Source organism: Protopterus annectens, chromosome 5.part0 (genome assembly GCF_019279795.1).
Source record: "Protopterus annectens isolate FY-2018-M chromosome 5.part0, PAN1.0, whole genome shotgun sequence".
NCBI lineage: Eukaryota > Metazoa > Chordata > Ceratodontiformes > Protopteridae > Protopterus > Protopterus annectens.
In genome coordinates, this window is record NC_056735.1 from 1,724,379,214 (window position 1) to 1,724,399,587 (window position 20,374).

The 20,374-nt window shown below is 38.0% G+C and overlaps 1 protein-coding gene across 5 annotated transcripts in view; it reads left to right on the forward strand.

Annotated features, from left to right (window-relative positions):
- Nucleotides 1-20,374, forward strand: part of STXBP5L (syntaxin binding protein 5L) — a 4,174,867-nt gene that overhangs the window by 3,018,702 nt on the left and 1,135,791 nt on the right. For all 5 annotated transcript variants that reach the window (XM_044071514.1, XM_044071515.1, XM_044071517.1 and 2 more), the window contains exon 12: nt 19,649-19,796. In XM_044071514.1, the coding sequence (XP_043927449.1) occupies nt 19,649-19,796 (148 nt within the window). The remainder of the gene's footprint in view (nt 1-19,648; nt 19,797-20,374) is intronic.

Genomic DNA, 20,374 nt, shown 5'->3' on the forward strand with positions numbered 1-20,374 from the left:
AACAACTGAGTAGAGTAGTACTATAGTCTCCTTGGATCTGGATGCCATACCCTTACCTATAGTTTGGGTGATCTTGAATGATTTTTTTTTTTTATATCCTAGCTAGGCGTTAGTCAAAGGCCAAATTGCTGTCTACTTAAGTTCCCAGATCCCTTACTATTGGGTCTATTTTTAGAGGTGTTTTATCAATAGATAATTAACTTGGGCTTGACATTTTTCCAAAGGGCAATGTAATGCATTTTTTTGGCATTGAGTTTTAGACTATGGCTTTGGACCAGTCATTTGTCTATGTTATACTTTCTTGCAAGATATTGATGTCTTAGGGGGATCTATAACAGCTCCCAATTAACCATCATCTTCAAACTTGTCGAGCTAGAGGCCTTGAATGTTAGTTAACCTTGACTTCCAAGAAATAGATGCCAAACAAGAGCAGACCCAGCATGGAGCCCTGGGATATTCTGCTGGTGACTGGTCTCTGAGTGGAGGTGGTGACTGATCTTAACTTCTTAGGTTCTGTCTGTGAGACAGCCAGCAATCTAGTGGGTTATGTATGGGTTTATTCCTAGCTCAGAGAGTTTGTCAACAATGCCTAAGTGGGGTACTGTACTGAATGCATTAAACAGGTCAAAACAAGTAGTATGCACTGTTTTAATGTCATCTGTTGCCTTGGTGACCCTCTCAAAGACGTCTACCATGTTACGTAGGCATGACCTTCCCTTAACAAAGCCAAATTGGGATGGGTTAATTTTCTGTAGTTGCCAATTTCCTTGTTTAGCATTTTCATGATAATCCATTCCATGGCTTTGCATATTAGGCTTGTTATTAGACTGATGAGTCTATAGTTCCTTGTTTTGGTTGGTGTTCCGCCCTTGTGGAGGGGAATGACAGTTGCGGTCCAAGGAACGTAGACTGTTTCAAGGCTGTAGTTGAAGAGTGCCTCAAGTCATCCTGATATGTCATGTTTTAGACTGTTCAGCAGGCAACCAGAGGTGTTGTTGAGATCCATGAAGGTGGTGTTCTTGGCTTTACCAAGAGCTGCCAACACCTGGTCCCTGTTAATAGTTAGGCATATTATGTTGGAGGGGATTTCACTTAGTGGAGCTGGGGGAGATTGGGGGTGGAGGAGTGAAGTTTGAGCTGAATTTATCAGCCAGTAGATTTGCTATGTCCCTTTTATCAATGAAGGTGGTACGATTCACCACCAGTTCAGCAAACTGCTGTATGTTACCTTTAAGGTTCTTGACATAGCCGAAGAAGGCCTTGTGAATGTCCTTAACCTGCAAGGCTGTCCTGATCTTGATGTTGGCCTTGATGGACTTAAATAGACCTCTTTATGTCTTGTTTAGTTGTATAGGGGAGCACTTGTTTTTAAGCGACTTGCTGTTCCTGATGTTGGCTATGAGTTTTCTTACTTTATTATAGTTTAGATAAGGCTTCCATCAGTGGGGTTTGTTTTTAGTGTTTGCTTTGGGTTTACTTCTGGTGGGTATGGTAGCCTCTATGCAGCCCCTCACATGTTTGTTTAGGGACTCTGAATAATTCCACAAAGGTAGCTATGTTCTCGGGGTTAGGGAGATCTTTGAATTTTTACAAACTCTCACTTAAGAGGATGTAGTTTCCCTTAGAGTGGTTCCTAACTGTCCTTAGTTTAGATGGGTTTTCCAGGTTGATTTTTACTTCAAAGGAGACAACTGTATGATTCAACCTAACTAGTGAGGATGTGAAGGTGTGTGTGGGGGTGGGGGTACAACCATGTTGATGAGTAACAGATCTAGTATGTTTGATCCAGGGTTGGAGTGTGCACTATCTGCTCCAGGGCGTTTGTGTTAATTAAGTCCAAGAACTGATATACCTGTGAGTTTGAGGCAGTGTAAGTTTCTCTGTCTCTAAAGGAGTAGTTAAAGTCACCCTTAAACAGGGTGTTTAGTTAGATGGCTGTAGTAGATTTAGGTAAGGGTTGTGAGACCATAAGGGCATAGATATAACCTGTGGCTAGCCATGATATGGTGAAGGACCTTATCTATGGTGACTTGCCAAGGATTAGTTTCATAGTATCATCCTGTTTAACCAACATGGTGGTATGTTTGTTGCTACCGTACATCAAGACCCCTCAACCTTTGGCCCAATTCTGTGATGTTGATGGTGTAAATGTGTGGAAGGCTATGTAGCCTTGCACTGCTGACATACTTTCTATGGCTTTAAACCTGGTCTTAGTTATGGCACAGATGTCTAGATTCTCCAGAGTGAGGAGAGCTTGAAGGGTTTGGAGCTCTTCGTTTAGGCTCCTAGCTTTGAGCAGTAACACCTTACGTTTAACTAGAGATTTTTTCGGAGGGAAAGTTTCAGCACTTATCTAAAAGAAAAGGCGGGACACACGCAGCCCATGCTTGTCAAAGCAGCATGACTTGTTGACCATGTACTCACATGCTGACAGATATTGGATCCCCCTGGAGTGACACCAGAACCTAAGCCAGTTATTAAAATCAATCATTTTATGTTCATATTGTGGCATTATCTTTGGTGAAGGTAGAATGCTGCTGAATTCAAGGCTTGTACCTATCTGTGACACATATTCTGAGAGATCTATTACATCTCTATTTATATTATCTTGTGAGGTACACCTAAGGTTATTTACACGCCGACATGGACTACGATAGAATCATTGGTACCTGGGGTATTTTGACTTGAGTGCATGAGTGATATTGCAGAGCCTGGCTCCAGATACTCAACTAACTGTTATCTTCTCCTTGACTAACCTGGTGAGTTGGGCATGTGTGTGTCACACAATGGAATCCCCATGACAGGAGTATTAGGTATGCTTGCCTTATGGGCTTTGCTGTTGGGGCACCATTGGGTTTAGGCTTATGTGAGATATTTGGTGTTGCTTTCGGTGTATGTTTTAGTGATTGCTGAGAAGCAGTGTTGTTGTTAGGTGACTTTGGAGGTCATTGAGATTTAGAAAGGTTTCTTTTAAGTGCCTCAGCATAAGACAGTATGTCAGTGTGTGTGGTGAGCGGTGTGTGTGAAGGATGTAGTGTGGGTATTCTGGCAACCTCATTTGTATGCAAGGTTTTATCCTTTAAGGAAGCTGTTTGTTTACATCTCTTGAATACAGAGTTATTTTCTTTAATGTCTAAATGGTTGTCTGAGAACATGAGACAATTGCTATATTGTCTTAAGATACTGAAATCTACCAAGTTGGCCACAGAGATGTTTGGAAATTGCATATCCATCTTGTCCAGCCATGTAATAGGGTGGGCTGTTTAGCATTAAGTATTAGATTTTAACAGGGGTCTCATAAGGTAGTTTCTTGGGTTAAGGGCAAGATGTTAGATTGTGCTAGGATATGGTAGTGCTATTTGATATGCAAAGCAATTTCTGGGGTTAAGGGCAAGATGTCAAATAGTGCTAGGATATAGAAGTGTTATTCCATTGCAAGTTAGCTGCTCTAAGCTTAATTCTGCAAATTGTCACACAGTTTAACAGGCTTCCGACCCACTCCAAACTTTATAGAGAGATTTTACTGTCTAGGCATTTCCTACTCTACATAGTAATATTAACTGCTGCTGCTCGGTGAGCAGCTCTGTGCAAACCTACTTGATTTATAACAGAGAAAAAAAACCTTGAAAACTGACTCCTATGCCCTCTAGCCACTGCCACACTTTGAGCTTGCAAAAAGACAAGGTAAACTCCTTCTACTGTTAGACAGGTATCCTGGAATTTCTAAACATAGAAGTACAGCAAAAGTAGCTCTCAAGTGCAGACTAAATAACAAGCAACTACCAATAACTAAGTCCCAGGCTAATTCACCCTTCTGCAAGGTGATTTGGAGGCAAACAGAACTAGAAAAGCCAACAAACAGAGAAATGACTATTTTTGCCACAAAATTTAAAAAAATGCTTTAAAATGCTCAGAAACATTAGTGGCCACTGTATAAAGCAGGACCAAGTACAATAAATCAAGGAAATATTCTTATCTTAGCTTGGATGGCTTTGGATGCAGTTGACACACTTGAAAAGTGTTGCAGAGTCTTCTGTAAGTGAGCACAGAGCCTTGCAAACTTGCCTGATATATAGCAGAAAAAAAAGCTTGAAAACTGACTACAAAGCCCTCTAGCCAATAAACAGCCACATATTGAGCTGCCTGGGGTGCTTTCCAACTTTAAAAGACCAGGTAAACACCTTCTGCCACATGGTGGATGGTCCTAGAATGTATTAATGTAAAAACACAGAAAAAGCATCTCTAAAGTGCAGAACTGAAGATTAAACAACAAACTACTGACAACTACATATCTGGCTAATTCAACTTTCTGCAAGGTGATTTGGAGGCAAACAAAACTAGAAAAGTCAGCAAACACAGAAATGACTATTTTTTGCCACAAAATTAAATAAATGCTTTAAAAGTGATCAAAAACAGTAGTAGTAACTGTATAAAGCAAGTATACATGCAGTAAGTGAAGAATATATTCTTATCCTAGCTTAGATGGTTCTGGGTGCTTTTTAAAGAATTAAAATGCATTGCAGAGTTCTCTATAAGTGAATACAGAGTCTTGCAAACTTGCCAGATTTATAAAAACAAAAAAGCTTGAAAACTGATTTCTGTGCCCCTCTGTTCCACAGTGATGCATCCCCCAGTCACCATTACATAACCATCTCCAAAGCACCATTATGTTGCTGTCTCCTGTGACTGTTACATGGCCATCTCCTCAGTCACCGTTTCATGGCCATATGCCCGTCATCATTATACAGTCATCTTCTCAATTAACATCGAAGATTAAGGCTATGAGCTGTTAATGAGTTACTTCCTGAAATCTTACACTTGATTCTCCCAGCCTTTATTTGCCTACTGCGCATGTACCCCACTAAGCTTTTTGAAGAGTGTGAGGGACATTCTTTGTTTTATGAAGATTGGAAGTTTATTCCACAGACTAGGTAGCCTTTGAGATACGAATCTGTCTCTCCAGCAAGTTCTATTAGAGTCACAGATAGGGTTCAGGTCCATGGAACATGTAACCCTCGTATATTTTTTCTTGTGAATATGTAACATTTTCATCGGGGCTGGATCAGAGAATGTCTTGGAGGTCAGGCATAAGTTGATCTCAATAAACAATATAAGATGGAGTAAAGAGATAGGGCCTTTAGTCAGTCTGCATAAGACATGTATCTTACATTTTGTATTTTTTGTGAGAAACCTCTGGGGCCACTCCAGTTGGTGTTAAGTGCCTAGTTGGGTACATGCAGAAGGGAGCACTGTACTCAATTATGGGCCTGATGATGGCTAACTACAGTGGCACTATGACTTCCTTAGATGTTAATGCCATGCCTTTACTTAAAAGTTGAGCCACACAGAAGGATTTCCTCACTACCGGAGCACCTAGTGGTCAAAGTTTAGGTTACTGTCTATCTGTGTTACTAGGTCTGACACCACTGGGTCTACTTTAAGGGGTGTTCTATCAATATTATAATTTGCAGTGATATCTGATTTGTCAAAGGGTATGATTATATATTTTTTAGCATTTACTCTCAGACTATGGTTTTTGGCACCAGGCATTTGTCAGTTTGTTCGTAGAATGTCACCATCCTTTAAGGATTCAATGATTGCTCCCAGCTTACAGTTGTCAGCAAACTTGGTGAACTAGATGACCCCAACATTGACCTGCAATTCAAAGAAGTATATACCACCAAACATGAGAGTCCCAGCATTGAGCCCTGTCAGACACCACTGGTAAGAAGTTGTGATAATGTGAGGTAGTGCCAGCTATGCCAGGAGAAGTAAGGTAGTGCATGTATAACATATGCCAGCATAGCTAGCTGGAGTTTTGTAAAGAATTATGTGTAATTTGCATATCAAACTGATTTGTACTGGTACTTATGTTGAAAATGTATTTGCAAAGCTGCTTGTGCTAAAAATGTATCAACAGTGGGTCCTGCTGGGCAGAAAAGAAATACACCTGTAAGTCAGACTATTGTAACTGTTGAATATATTGTGACAGAGGAGACTGGAAGAGAAGAGGTTAATCTCAGTCCAGCTAACTTTTTGAAAAATAGTCTGAAATTAAATTACCTGGTTTAGACCATAAAGATCATATCTTACAGTTCTGAATGCAGCCAGAAACAAAATGTCTTGTATTGTCCTTAGGATTTGCTACCCTGGAAGGGTGGAAGTTTTTGAAATGGTTTTATAGCTTCCAGATGCTATAACACATCTTGGCAAATCTGTGTGTGTGTGTGTGTGTGTATTATAACACATAGGTGCTACATTCTGGTTCAGTTTCTAGTAAAGAAGGTATTGCGGGAACCAGAGTCAGATGACCAGATGTATATGATATCATTCCGTAATCCAGCACTGAAATGATGTTTTAATACTAGATGAGACAGAGGTCTTAGGACAGTCTATTTTTGAAACCTGACAAAGAAGGATCACTCACCCACATCATCTTGCCTTGCTTTAGTAAGTAACCAGGGAATAATAATTCTTTAGCTCAGTCAGGAAAATAAAGTGAGATTAGTTACATACTGTTTTTCTGTGTCTGTGTAAATCTGTCCATCGGGTGTTATTTTTAATATTTGCTGTGACTGAAACACTGGTGTTTATTGTAAATAGATATTTAGAATTTTCATGTTCTTTCATTATTTATTATTAAAATATTTAAAATGTTCATTGTGTCTGTTCTTTTAGAGAATATTTTAACCTTTGGGAGTACTTATATTTATTTGGTGATACTGTGGCCACTCCCAAAAGCCTTGCCGCATTGGTCAAACACTACCATTTGTATTAGTATTAATTTTACTCAGTATAATTGGGTGTCCTTGTAAAAACCTTAGGGTAGCTGACTTTGGAGTGTTCTGGTGGCACTACCTACTTTATAGTCTTGGTTGAGGGGCATAACTGGTAAATCTGTGCCAGCCTTTCCCAGGTGTGTGTTTGTGTGAAAATCAAATCTCAGAGTGTGTGTGTGTGTCAGCTACTTGGAGCAGGGACACAGAGCACTGTTTTCACTGAGAGGGTGGTGGAGGACTTGGCTTGGAACACTTGGCTGAGGACTCATCTCTGCAGCTGTGGTCAGTGTGGGGTCTTATTTGGGGCCTGGTGAGAGAGAGGGAAACCAGCTCCAGGACAGGAGTGTGCTCTTAAGGGAAATTGTGCTTGGTGCATAGAACTGCATCTGGAAATGTTCTGAGTGAATGTCCCTCACCAGTGTCTATGGTGAGGATTGAGACTCCTTGATTACTGGCCCAGAGGGGGAGGGGATGTCACACAGGTTTCTTAGCATAAGTGGATTCAATTATCCAGATGTGTCCTGCCACTGAGCAAGTTTACTATCCATCTGATGATGTAGAGGTTTATACCTAACTCAGTACATTTATCTATGATACCAGAGTGGGGAATTGTGTCAAAAGCTGTGGCCAGGTATAGATAAGAAATCCACCAGATGAAACAGGCAAGAACTCCCTTTGACAAACCAAAATTGGGTCTGGTCAAGAGTTTGGATATTTCTTATGTAGTTATTGATCATATCCATGATAATTCTCTCTATGGCCTTGCAAATAAGACTGGTCAAGCTTATGGGTGTGTAGTTCCCTGGGTCAGTTAATGGCCCCCTTTGTGCAGAGGGATGACTGTTGCAGTCCCCCATTCCTCTGGGATAAAGCCTATCTGTAGACTGTGGTTAAAGATGGTTTGTACTTGCCCTGATTGATTCTGTTTTAAGCTATTTAAGAAGCATCCTGGAATGTTGTTGGGACCACGGAGGCTGTGTTTCTGGCTTTAGTGAGTGCAGTAAGGACCTGCTCCTTCATAATCACTGGTAGGGGGGTGGTTGCAGATATTTCTTTGGGTGTGGTACGGGGTGATGGGCTAAGAAGTTTGAGCTGAACTTGTCAGCCAGCAGGTTTACTACAGCTTCAGGCTGGATGAAAGTGTTACCATTCATGATTAACTCAGCACATTGCTGAGTGTTCTCCCTGAGGTTATAAACATAATTAAAAAAGCCTTATGGTTATCATTCACCTGGGAGGCTAGCTTTGCCTCGTAGTTTGATTTGACCAGCTCTCTAATTTGTTTATTTGTTTAGACTGGTGAGTGTTTTTTGCACTGTTTTGTCTCTTCCACCTTGGCTTTGGAGAGGACGGTTTTCCTTTTGTTGAATAGCCTGTTTATACTAAAGGTCCACCGACTTGGTTTATTTTTGCAAGTAATCATTGGTTTGACTTGGACAGGCTTAAAAGGAAAAGTGATATACCACTTCATTGTTTTTGTATAACAGAATGCAAAATTGAAATATTAAAAGAAACAAAATTTATTTGCCTAAAACAAGAAAAACCCATGTGCAGATGACATAACCATTCATAGAGAAAAAAAAAAAAACTTAAGTTGGCAACTGTGCATCCACTTATCCACTTTAGATATATGAATTACTTAACTATGACAGAATGCAGTAATACCATTTTATTTGCATAATCATAGTATGATGTCTAAAGCAGTTGCAAATCTAAAGCACAAAAGGTATTGGCTGATTATGTGATAACCACACACCTTGGTGCTGAAGAACCCTTTGACTTTGACTCTGCATCTTATCCCACACCTATGCATGCAGATATAAGACACCCAACTCCCTGTTGTAATATAAAATCCCATACATGTCTAAAATAAAAGCCAGTAGCAAAAGAACTAAACAGGCAAGTATGCAAGTATGTAATTCATTTGCATTACTGATGCTTAGAGAATGGGCAAACTGTACATTAAACCTTGATTGGAGAACAAACGTTTTCCAGCAGGGTGCTAATGTATAGGTGATGCCAGCTGAAAAACTAGCATAGTATGCTGCCATGGAGCTCAGACTGTAAGGAAGGTAACGACTGCCATAATTTTATACTTGGTAAGCAGTGCTTTTGCTGTTCAGTGAGTGTAAAATTAAATAGAAAAAAAAAAAATAGAAAAGTGTGGATATATGAGTGTATGCGTGCATGAAAGTGAGAGTGAAATCAATTGAGCCATAACTTTACCATTGCTAAGCAGCTAATTTGTGTTTAGCAAATGTAAAATTAAAAGAAAAATTAAAGAAAGAAAGTAAAAGAAAAGTATGTGTGTTTGTTTCTGTCTGCGTGCGTGACTGTATACGTGCTTGCATACATGAAAGAGGAAATGTTTGTGCGTTTGAGAGCGTGTTAGAGAGAGATCATTTGAGCAGTGGCAGCAGTAGCAGTTTAAATTAAGATATATGCATACCTTTCAATCTCAGATCTCAAGAAATTTGGATAAAGCCTAAAATAAATGGTGGGGGGGAGCAAAGGGTCAAAAATAGGAACAGATTTTAAACTTTGCTGTTATAAAGTTAGATAGTTGTGGGAATAAAGGATTTGTTTTAGCATGCATTTTCTAAAGTAAAGAAAGTCTGAAACTCAAACGTGTGTCAATATTTAGTGACTTCAGTCCATGATGATTTGTCAGCAAACCACAAATTTTATGAGTAACAGACCAGAAAAAAATGAGGCAAAAATCTTGACATTCTTTGAAAATCCTATATTATGGATGTAAATACTTTCTCCAACACTGTTTTCATGTACTACAAGTTTGAAACATTAGGCGGAGGAACTATTTTACATCAAAAAGATATAAAAAATATAAAAATAAATAAACCAAAACCATTCTCTAAGTGCAATAACCCTCTAAGGTGTGAGTTACTTTATAAGTAACACACTTCTAGGGTATAACATCCTTCCAGCTTCAGCAGAGGGCCCCAAAACTCCATGTCCATGCATTATTTATACAGTAAAACACACCTTGTTGGATATTATTGCTTGCATAACAGAGTGTTAGAATGTAAAATGGAAATAATTAGACTAGATAAAAGAAAAAGAAAAGTCTGGTGAATTAAACATAACAGCCCACAGCAAAAAGAACTATATGTGTGTGTGTGTGTGTGTGTGTGTGTGTGTGTGTGTGTGTGTGTGTGTGTGTGTGTGTGTGTGTGTGTATATATATATATATAAATATATATATATATATATATATATATATATATATATATATATATATATATCTATATATGATCCGTACAGATGCTCGACTGCATCTTTCACCAAATCCCAATTTGGTGAGCATACTTGCATGAAAGTGCTGTGCACCGAAGCAGCACTTTCGAGTAAGTATGCTTGTTCTGGTCGTATTATGGTGCGGTAAGGGAAAATTCCCTTTTCCCCACTGTAGTCTGACCTCAGATTGAGAATATTAAAGTAGGGAGGTGGGGGTGTAGTCCCCCACATCATGGGGGGATGCAGTGGGCTTGCCCTCCTGCATTCAAGTAGATTTTGTGTTTTTTTTTTTTTAACATACTTTAACGAAAGCACTTTTTCAATGAAAGCGCTTTCGTTAAAGTGTGTTTGGTGGTAATAGATTTGGGCTTTTGAACTTTCATTCAAAAATCCTAGCTCCATATACACACACATATATATATAGATATATATATATATATATATATATATATATATATATATATATAGATATAGATATATATACACACACACACACACACACACACACACACACACACACACACACATATATATATATATATATATATATATATATATATATATATATATATACACATATAGATAGATAGATAGATAGATAGATAGATAGAGAGATGGATAGATATAAATAACTGTGCAAGCAGCAACACATATGAAATCCTGGCTATGGATCTTTAGTGTTTACAGCCTTTCAATTTTTTTCTATTAATTATTGAATTGTAAATGCTAAAAAAATGAACTACTTCATATATCACCATTTTTCAACTATAATATTACACTACAATGCAAAATGGAAAGAATAAATGTACCAACCTGATTGGCTAAAAACAGGTACAAAGCTGTGAGTGTAAGATAACAACCCCACTAAAGGAGCTTAATAAGAAAATATGCAACTACATCATACTTCACTTTTGCTTAACTATAACATAATGTTAATGTTGTTGTTGTTGTGTCTTTTGGCTTTTCCCGGTTAGGGGTCACCACAGCGGAACTCAGGTCTGCTAATGATTGGCAGTAGATTTTTAAGTGCCGAGTTGCCGGCCCTGACGCACAGCCTTCAACGAAGGTATGCCCATTCACGCATGTCTCCAGACAGAAGAAGCTCTAGCTGAGAATCGAACAGGACAACGTCTTACTGTGAGGCAACAACGCTACTGCACCACCACCATCGCAGTCATTGTAACATAATGTTAATACTTTTTTAATAATATAGTAATACAGAAAAAGAGCTTTACATAGCCCTAGCACACACAGTACATTTCCATTCCATAAGCACATTAAGGTACTACATGTGTGCTGGTAAAGGTAGTAACCACACATCTAGCTGCTGAACGTTCTCAGCCTTTGTTGCTTTACCTAACTACCCCTTATGACAAAACAACCAACAGCATCTTGTTTCTCAGTGCTCATATACTGCATAGTGCATAGTGTCATGAAAAAGCTGCTAGTCTACTGATTTCTTGCATGATGTTCTAATATTTCAGAAGGGTATCAGAAAGTGGTTTGTACTCACTGACTAACTGCAGCATACAGTAAACAACAAAATTTAGTATTCCCTAGAAGACAACTGGGGATATCACCATTTGCCACCACCTGGAGAGAACATTATTCCTGTCTTAGCATGCAGATGTTTGTGTGTATGTCTGCATAAGGTGAGGTGGGGAACCCATTCTGCCTTTTAGTGGGCAGATATGCACAACTCAAATCATATAATTCCTGCAAATGTGTCAATACTCTGTAGTGCTAATCTACTTTTCATACTGATTCGTTCAGCATGGTATCACTGATTTCCACTCTCTATATAATGTATGTATAAATTATCAGTCACTCTGTATTTAATGTTATTTATCCGTTGCCTTTATACCCTCAAGCCAACTCTGATATACACTTTGTATATATAGTATACAACTATATTGGATTTTGTCGTTCACTCTGTAATGTTATGTATCTATTGTATTTACTCCGGACTAGACTGAAAAAGGTCCTATGGGATCAGTTCTTTACTGTGGTTAACAAATTCAGAATAAATTAAATAGCTGCTATCCACTTGCCATAGACTCCCTTATGCAAAGCATTTTCTAGGTTATGGTTTGGCATGCACCACAAAACCAGACATCACAATATGTCTTTGCAAGACTGTAAGTTCAGTAACATTAAACACTGCAGCAATCGATTACAATTTTACCTTGATAGTTAAGAAAACAGACCAAAGACCATTATGTAAGTTGTGTATATCCCACAGAATAATACTTGCAAGCCGATTCCCCAAACCAGTTATTAAGCAGAATTTTAAAGCTGTTTGAGGTAGTTACTTGTTTTTTGTCATATTTCTTTGATATATAATCTTGCTATCTCTAACAGGGAAATATTTTTTCTTTAATTTTGAGTTTAAGCTTTCAATATTAATCAATAATAAACATTTTCTAGTTTTTAAATTCTTACTGTAAATTTAATACCAGCCGCTAAAGAAGTAATTCATGCTTCAAACATTTAAATGCCACAATCCAGTCTATCCTAAGTAATATATAATATATTGACTGTATTTTAAATAAGCATGTTATGATACTGAAGATAAGTTGCTGATTTTCTTGGTATAAAATCTCTGGGCCCATTCTAATGTTCTAATACTTGTCGCACATATATAAATACAACTAGGCACGGCATGCTAAGTGATGTCAGATTTGAGTTTTGGGGTATCAAAACATATGGATGCCTGTAGGAGTTAGCACATAATACATATTGGATAATTCCACAGCATCTTCTGATTACTTCAGAATTAAGTCTACAATCCATGATAATGCCAAGTTTAAGTTGTTTTTTGTTAAAGTTAGCTGTGAAATGTGGCTATTCCTTATGCTTTGAGCCATAATGCATTATACTGAACTTATTTCCATGGAAAGAAATGTGGTTTTCAGTTACCCAGCTAATAGTTTGCCCAAACATTGCTGGACAGTTTTCTGATTTTAGAAACAGCACTGTAGCCTCTAGTTTAGTATTGTTTGTGAACATGTCAATCTATAGCTGATCAGTCTCAACATTAAACCATACATAGCTCATTTAACTGGTAATTGGCTGTCTTATAGAATTTGTACTGTTAAGGATGGGGCATTTGCTCTAGACAAAAAAATGTCACCAATGGTATCCCACAGAGCTCTTTTCTGGTGTCCATCCTTTTTGGCAAATATATTTCTGTAACATAAAAGCCAACATCAAGAGACTATAGCTAACCAAGTTAACACCAGGGGTGGTTATCAAATCCTATTCTGATACTCAAAATCTCCAGCAAGTGCTGAACCAAACAGATGTTTGATGTATTAATCATGGGGCTTACCCTCAACACCACAAAATCTGGCATAGTTTCTTTTAATAAATCTAGCATTATTGCTACTTACTACATACACACACACACACACACACACACACACACACACACACACACACACATATGTATATATATATATATATATATATATATATATATATGTGTGTGTGTGTGTGTGTGTGTGTGTGTGTGTGTGTGTGTGTGTATATATATCTATATCTATATATATATATATGGGTTGATATCACTTACACGAACTGCAAAATGTCAAACGGCTGATGTGTGAAGTCACTATTCATACGGGGTAGGAACTCAAATAACGAGTGGTCGAACGTGGTTTGTAAGAAAGTGCATACTGAGACTGTGGAGGAAGGTCATGCTTCAGTGAGGAACAGGGAAGAAGCCCATTTCCGCACTATAGTGCGATCTCGGAGTTGGTATATTTAAGTAGGGGTGTCTGGGGGACAGAGCCCCCCACATGGGGGGCTGCAGAGTAGAGGTGAGGTAATTGTCATATCTTAAAGAGATGAATGTCGACATTATGGAATGCACTTTTTAGTGCAAACTATTTTTGACATTCCTCTCTTTAGATATGTTATGTTTAGATGTTATTTTTCGGTTGAATGCACGTTTGATGTGAGTGCATTCGACCTTATCATGGTAAACCTATATGTATATATATATATATGTATATATATATATATATATATATATATATATATATATATACATATATATATATATATATATATATATATATATATATATATATATATATATATATATATATACATATATATATATATATATATATATATATATATATATAGGTTCATAGGTTCATAGGTTCATACTAGGCTATCTGCCCAGGGGCATTTATAAGCCTAACCCAGAGTTTTGTGGCTTTCGCCACCCCTTTAGTTTGGAGCATACTATGCCCATTATTTTGCTGTGCCTCTGTCAAGCAGTGACACTGAGATAATCCCTGGGGTATATCTGCGATCTCCCATCCATTGGTCAAGATTTCTCTTGAACAAAGCCAGCGAGGTGCTCTGCCTCACATGTACCTGGATTTTGTTCCACAGCATAGGGAGTCTCTGGGTGATGAATTTGTCCCTCCAGCACATCCTATTAATAACCGTGTCAAGGTTTAAGTCTCACGGCCTTGTAGTTCTGAGGGATCTAGATTTTTTGAGGTGAAGCATGTTCATCAATTCCGGGTTGGACATGGCCTTGTATGTCAGGCACAGGTCACCTCTGAGCAGACGGTAAGCGACTGAATAGAGCTGGAGTTCCTTCAGTTGGTCAGCATAAGACATATTTTTGAGACCCTTTATCCTTTTGGTGAGGAACTTTTGGGGCCTTTCCAGTTACTGCAGGTGTCGGGTCAGATACATTGGGCATTGTACTCAATCATTGGTCTGATGAGTGATGAGTACAGGGGACGATGACCTCCCTTGATCTAGATGTGAATCCCTTCATGATCAGGTGGGCAATGTAGAAGGTCTTCCTAACTACTTTGGCAACGTGAGTGTCAAACGAAAGGTTACTGTCAACCTGGGTCCCCAGATCCCTGATTACCTCTTCTGTGCTTAGTGGATTGCCACCTATATGGTAGCTAGGGGTAACCTTGTTTTTCCCGAAGGGTATGACTATGCATTTTTTGGCGTTTAACTTTAGGCCATGGCTCTGGCATCAGTTATCCGTTTCTATAATTCTATTCAATGCCATTTTGTGCTTCTGATGTGGTAGTATAGGCTTAGGTCTCTAGAACAGGTGTTTGTTTAGACACCGGTTCCATTTAGGTAAAGGAGTTCAAAGACTGCTGGATTAGTCATAGAATGGAAATATATACATATATATATATATATATATATATATTTATAGATATATATATATATATATATATATATATATATATATATATATATATATATATATATATGTGTGTATATATATATATATATATATATATATATATATATATATATACACACACAGATATGAAACACATTTCACCTAGACTTGTCTCACTCATTCATTCATCAGGGCCTTTGTATGTATGTCAGTAATAGACTGTCCTTTAACCACCACATTTCTGTAGTGGTTAGAAGATCCTTCTAGCTTGTATAACTTATTCTTTGTGGTATCTCATCAAGGTCCAAAAAAATATAGTCCTACTTTATTCATACATTAGGGCTATCACTGAGTATAATGTACCTTTCAACAAGTACCTCACTAAGCTCCTCAAAAAGCTTGAGAGACCTCAGTGTTTGCTGACCAAAAAGATCTGTCCGATCTATTACCCTTCATTTCTCTAAAATCCCTGTCCCTCTGTTCAGTGTCATATAGACTCTTAAAGGGTGATCACTGCTTATCTTTCCATTCTATGACTTATCCAGCACTCTTTGAACTCCTTTATCTAAATGGAACCGGTGTCTAAACAAACACCTGTTCTAGAGACCTAAGCCTATACTACCACATCAGAAGCACAAAATGGCATTACTGATACCTAACCCAGCATATACTCCATTTCTAGAATAGGCTGCCTTTACTGTTCAAACAAAATACTTCCTAACGGTCTTAACCAGTTTAGATGACTGGATGGTTGATCACAAATTTTCACCATGGTTATGTGGAGAAAGTCTCCTTCATGAGGACATTGTTAGTTTCCCACAATATTGAGAGATATGTCTGAGCTTCTTAACTGTCTCCTTTGGCTGTAAGCTTAGTAAATACATAGGCATTCTGAACTTATGAACAAACAACTGCTGAAGTATTTGTAATGAAATAAAAGTTTTGCAGGACATGACCTATATCCCAGCTAACTAAATTATACTAAATCTGAAGTTCCATCACTTCATAGTCAAGACAATACTTTATTTCCATTCTCATCAGTCCAAAAACAGTGACTTCAGTGGTGCTATATTTGATTGTTGTGCCAGTACTTGAAAAATAATAGCCTGGTCTCCATGGTTTGCGTGAACAGCTTTGTGACAACGCCCTCGTCAGTTTTAGTACCAAGGTGACCTGTAGGCTCCCCACTGACTGTAACTTTTTCCTTCTCATTCCTCATTTACTAGTGTGATTCCCATCACCATTGTCTGGGGAGGTAGCCAGACAGCTCTCAATTAGCTAGAATGCCAGTTCATAGGCTTTGGCTGATGGTGTTCTCAGTTCACACCAGATTAGTTCATTGCTTGGTCCTTCCCAAGTAGTTGAGCTCTTTGCCCTCTCCTTGCCATTAACAGGTACAGGTTTTTGTCAAACTACACTCTTTTCTAACTCTTCCAGTTTTGTTTATCCATAATGAAGAACTGAGTGTCCTTGACCAATTGGTAAGGTCTTTACAGTAGCTCGATTTTAGGTATTTTATAGTCACTTCATGGCCCTGCATTCCTGATGAGCAGTACCTGGCCAGTTTGATGTTCACAGTCTTTTAGTACATCTAAAATCACCTGTCTTCTAAGCTAAGCAGATTCATATTAAGCCATTTAGGAAAGTGACTTGTCTGATCAAGTCCCCTTTATATTATTTATTATTATTTGTTTATTGGGAAAATATAACTGGGCCATGACATGCCCTTTTTCAACAGAGGTCCAGGAAGAAAAGTTCCACAGTTAACAAATCTTACAAATTGTCATACAATACAATACAGGGCAAAACAGTAAATGTTAACTATCAGATTAACTATCACATACAAGATACAGAAATTAATACATAAAGGAAAAAAAAAACAAACAGAAGAGACAGATCCTGGAAATCATTATAAAGTCCCCTTTGTTCATGATGATGAAAGGACATACTTCCAGTCTGTCTTATTCTTTCTGTTGATTAATTATTAATGGAATTTCCTGCCATGGCTGCCCTTTCCCATTCTAGTGCCACAGCAAGCACATTTGATTTCTTCTGGGAACAACAACTCTATTCTGCTTTGTTCGTGCTTGTTATGTTCCCCTGGCTTCACTAAGAGAAGCAGGTCATCTGTGCTCCTCATCATCAGTGGAGTGACACTGCCCATACTGGCTAGTGATTGGCAGGGCTGCTCATTGACCAGCACACACTGTATGTGACTTTGTTTGTTTATTCTCTCATTGTTTAAGGCTTTAATAGTGGCTTTGTGTGAGAGGGAATGTTATGTCAGCACTTTACAATTTACCTTTGCTGCATTGCTTACATTAATTTGTTAACTTGTTATGCTTTTGCAGAGGGATAAAGCCTTGATTATAACATAGGTGATCTGAGTACAATTAATGGCTTGGCAGCTACTGGGCCTAGTTGGAAGAAAAGAGGTGATGAGGCCTTGTCTACTCCCCCCTTCCAGAGGATGGTATGTGAGGGCATGCAAAGGGTTGCAACCATCCTTTAAGCCCAGATGCCAATACGGGGGTCATGAAAGTGGAGCAGTCACTGCAGCAGGTTGGTAGACAAAGGGGGGTGCATCACCATGTCGGTGGGGATATTTTCCTTACAGTGCAATTGCATGCCCACTTGAATGACACAAGCCATGCACATCAGTGGGATGTAGGGCTTAAGCAAAATCCTCAGTTCGACCACTGTTTGACAGACCTAGCTTTTCTGTTCCTCTCTCTAATGATGGGAGCAATCATAGTTCAAATGGAGAAAGAAATGATCTTATCAAAAATGATGTGATCTAACTGGTGAAGGGACATGTGGACATGCCCTTCAGCGTGGTGATTTTGGGAAGAAGTGGGCCATAAGAATAGCCAAGGGTCTGAAGTCAGTGATTAGCTGACAAAAAAAATAGATTAATGTATTGTGTTCTATACTGCAGTATGAAATGGTGTGTATATATATATATATATATATATATATATATATATATATATATATATATATCTTACTGAGAGTCTGATAAAGTGCACTGCATTAGAAAAAAGTGTTAATATTTTCATTCATGGCTCTATTATAGATCTGTGGTTTCTAGTTTCACTGAGAAGGGACCAGGCTTGCCTGTGAGTTTTTTGTTAATAGTTTTTACAACCACTTCTGCATAGTAATGCCTTCATATCTTTAATTTGTCTTTACTTCTAAATATACGTAACTCACTTCCTTCACATTGCCACTCCTGCAGTGCTTTATGGCAGGCACACATTTGCAGCAGCTTCACCTGAAGCATTGCCATTTCTACTCATTTTGCACTCTTCCTTTAAGAACATGTTTAACATAATAAAAGGACAGACAACGTTAACATATTGCACTTTACTAACATAGCAAAATCTTTGAATATAAATACTTGATAAATAGCCATCAAATATTTAGCAGTTTTGCAAAAATTGAATTAGACATTTTAAGCACAGAAATCTAATGATACAAATGACAGGTACTGTATTCAGCATTTATAAAGATCTTTTGAGAGAGATTTCTTGTGCAGGTACTTTATTTTCCTTCCTTAACGCCTTCCTCCCTTAAGGTGGTAGACTGCATATGGGAACTTAATTGTTATTGCTCCATGAACAAGTGGGCATCATGCTAGAAATCCTTCCTTTCATTTGTTTTCCTTTCTGCCTCATAGAAAGGCAACAAACTCTACTTAATTTCAGAACTTGGAGCATGCAATATAGTACAAATCCGGAAATGTGGATGAGAGGAAGTGCTGTAATTAAAACAGGTTCTTGTTTTTATGCCAGCTGGAGAAAGGATGCCATTTCTTTGACTGTAGAAGTCAATCCTGGAAGACAGTTTGATGTGACGTGCCCATTATCAACACTTTCTAATGCTGTTCTTCTGTAACATGTAGAGCAAACACTTTTATTTTTTTTTTTTGCAGCAAAGATTAAAGTAAATAAAAGTAAGAGTGATGCAGACAAGACCTGCAGATGAGAACTGTTATGACTGGTACCTTTCATGTGCTATGCAATCTTCCAGAAATGTGTTATATTTCCTGCTGAGTGTTTTGTTCAGGTTCAAGTGCTGGACATCTTTGAAAATTAAGTATAATATCTCCTGGAAAAAATAACTAATAAACATAATTAGTAGTACAGTGCATGTATAATTAACAGGTTGAAGAGATTTAAAGTTCCCTATGTGAAAATGATTTTCTCAGTATCCTTCTGTGTGATCACAAACAATAGATGGAGTGTCATTAACTCCGCATCAGCATGACTCTAAGTACAGGTAATGACATTAAGTTATGATATGATATGATAAGATCTTTTCTTATGAACTCTTGTTAGAATACCTGCATGAAAGCTGCATTATTTTGTATAAGGCGTAGTGTTTATTTATCTCATTCAAACAATTTACATTGAATTGTGTTTACTTTTAATAGTTTCCCCATCTTTGAAAATCCCTATCCTATGGATGTTCACGAGTCTCCAGTCACCTGCACGGCATACTATGCAGACTGCCCTCCTGATCTGATTCCAGTATTATATTCTATTGGAGCCAAGCACAAAAAGCAAGGTTATAGCAATAAGGTAATACCTATAAGTGATGAATTATAAAGATAACAAACTCTTTGCAGATCTTAAATTATTTCAGTGAGCTGTAGAAGCACTTTTAAATTTTGTAAGTCTGTTTACCACAACTGATACCAATTGGTTTGCACATGTAATTGGACTGCACAAAGACTGTTGTTGTCTTTTCAGTTTGAAATGAATATACATTCTACTTAGTGGATGGGCATTGTGATAGAAAGGTGCCATTTAGGTTGCATTACTTCGTGCTAACTACACTGTGGAGATCCTAGAATTCATATTATAGTGCTCCACACCTTTTATCTTTTGTTTGCGAAGGCATATTAATATCCGTTCCCTCTTCTCATTCACACTGTATCTTAGGGTATGATTTATGTATCCCTAAAGCCTAAGGCAATCTATATACTCCCCTTGGACTGCTGCAGGCCTTTTCCAGACATGAGGGATATTATGGTGAATTCTTATTTATGAAGCACACTGCCCGTGTGTCCTCCATCATAAAACTAATTGTAGATAAACCATCCTTACATGTATGAAGGTATGAAAGTCAAACAACTTGTAGCAAGACTACAGTTTTG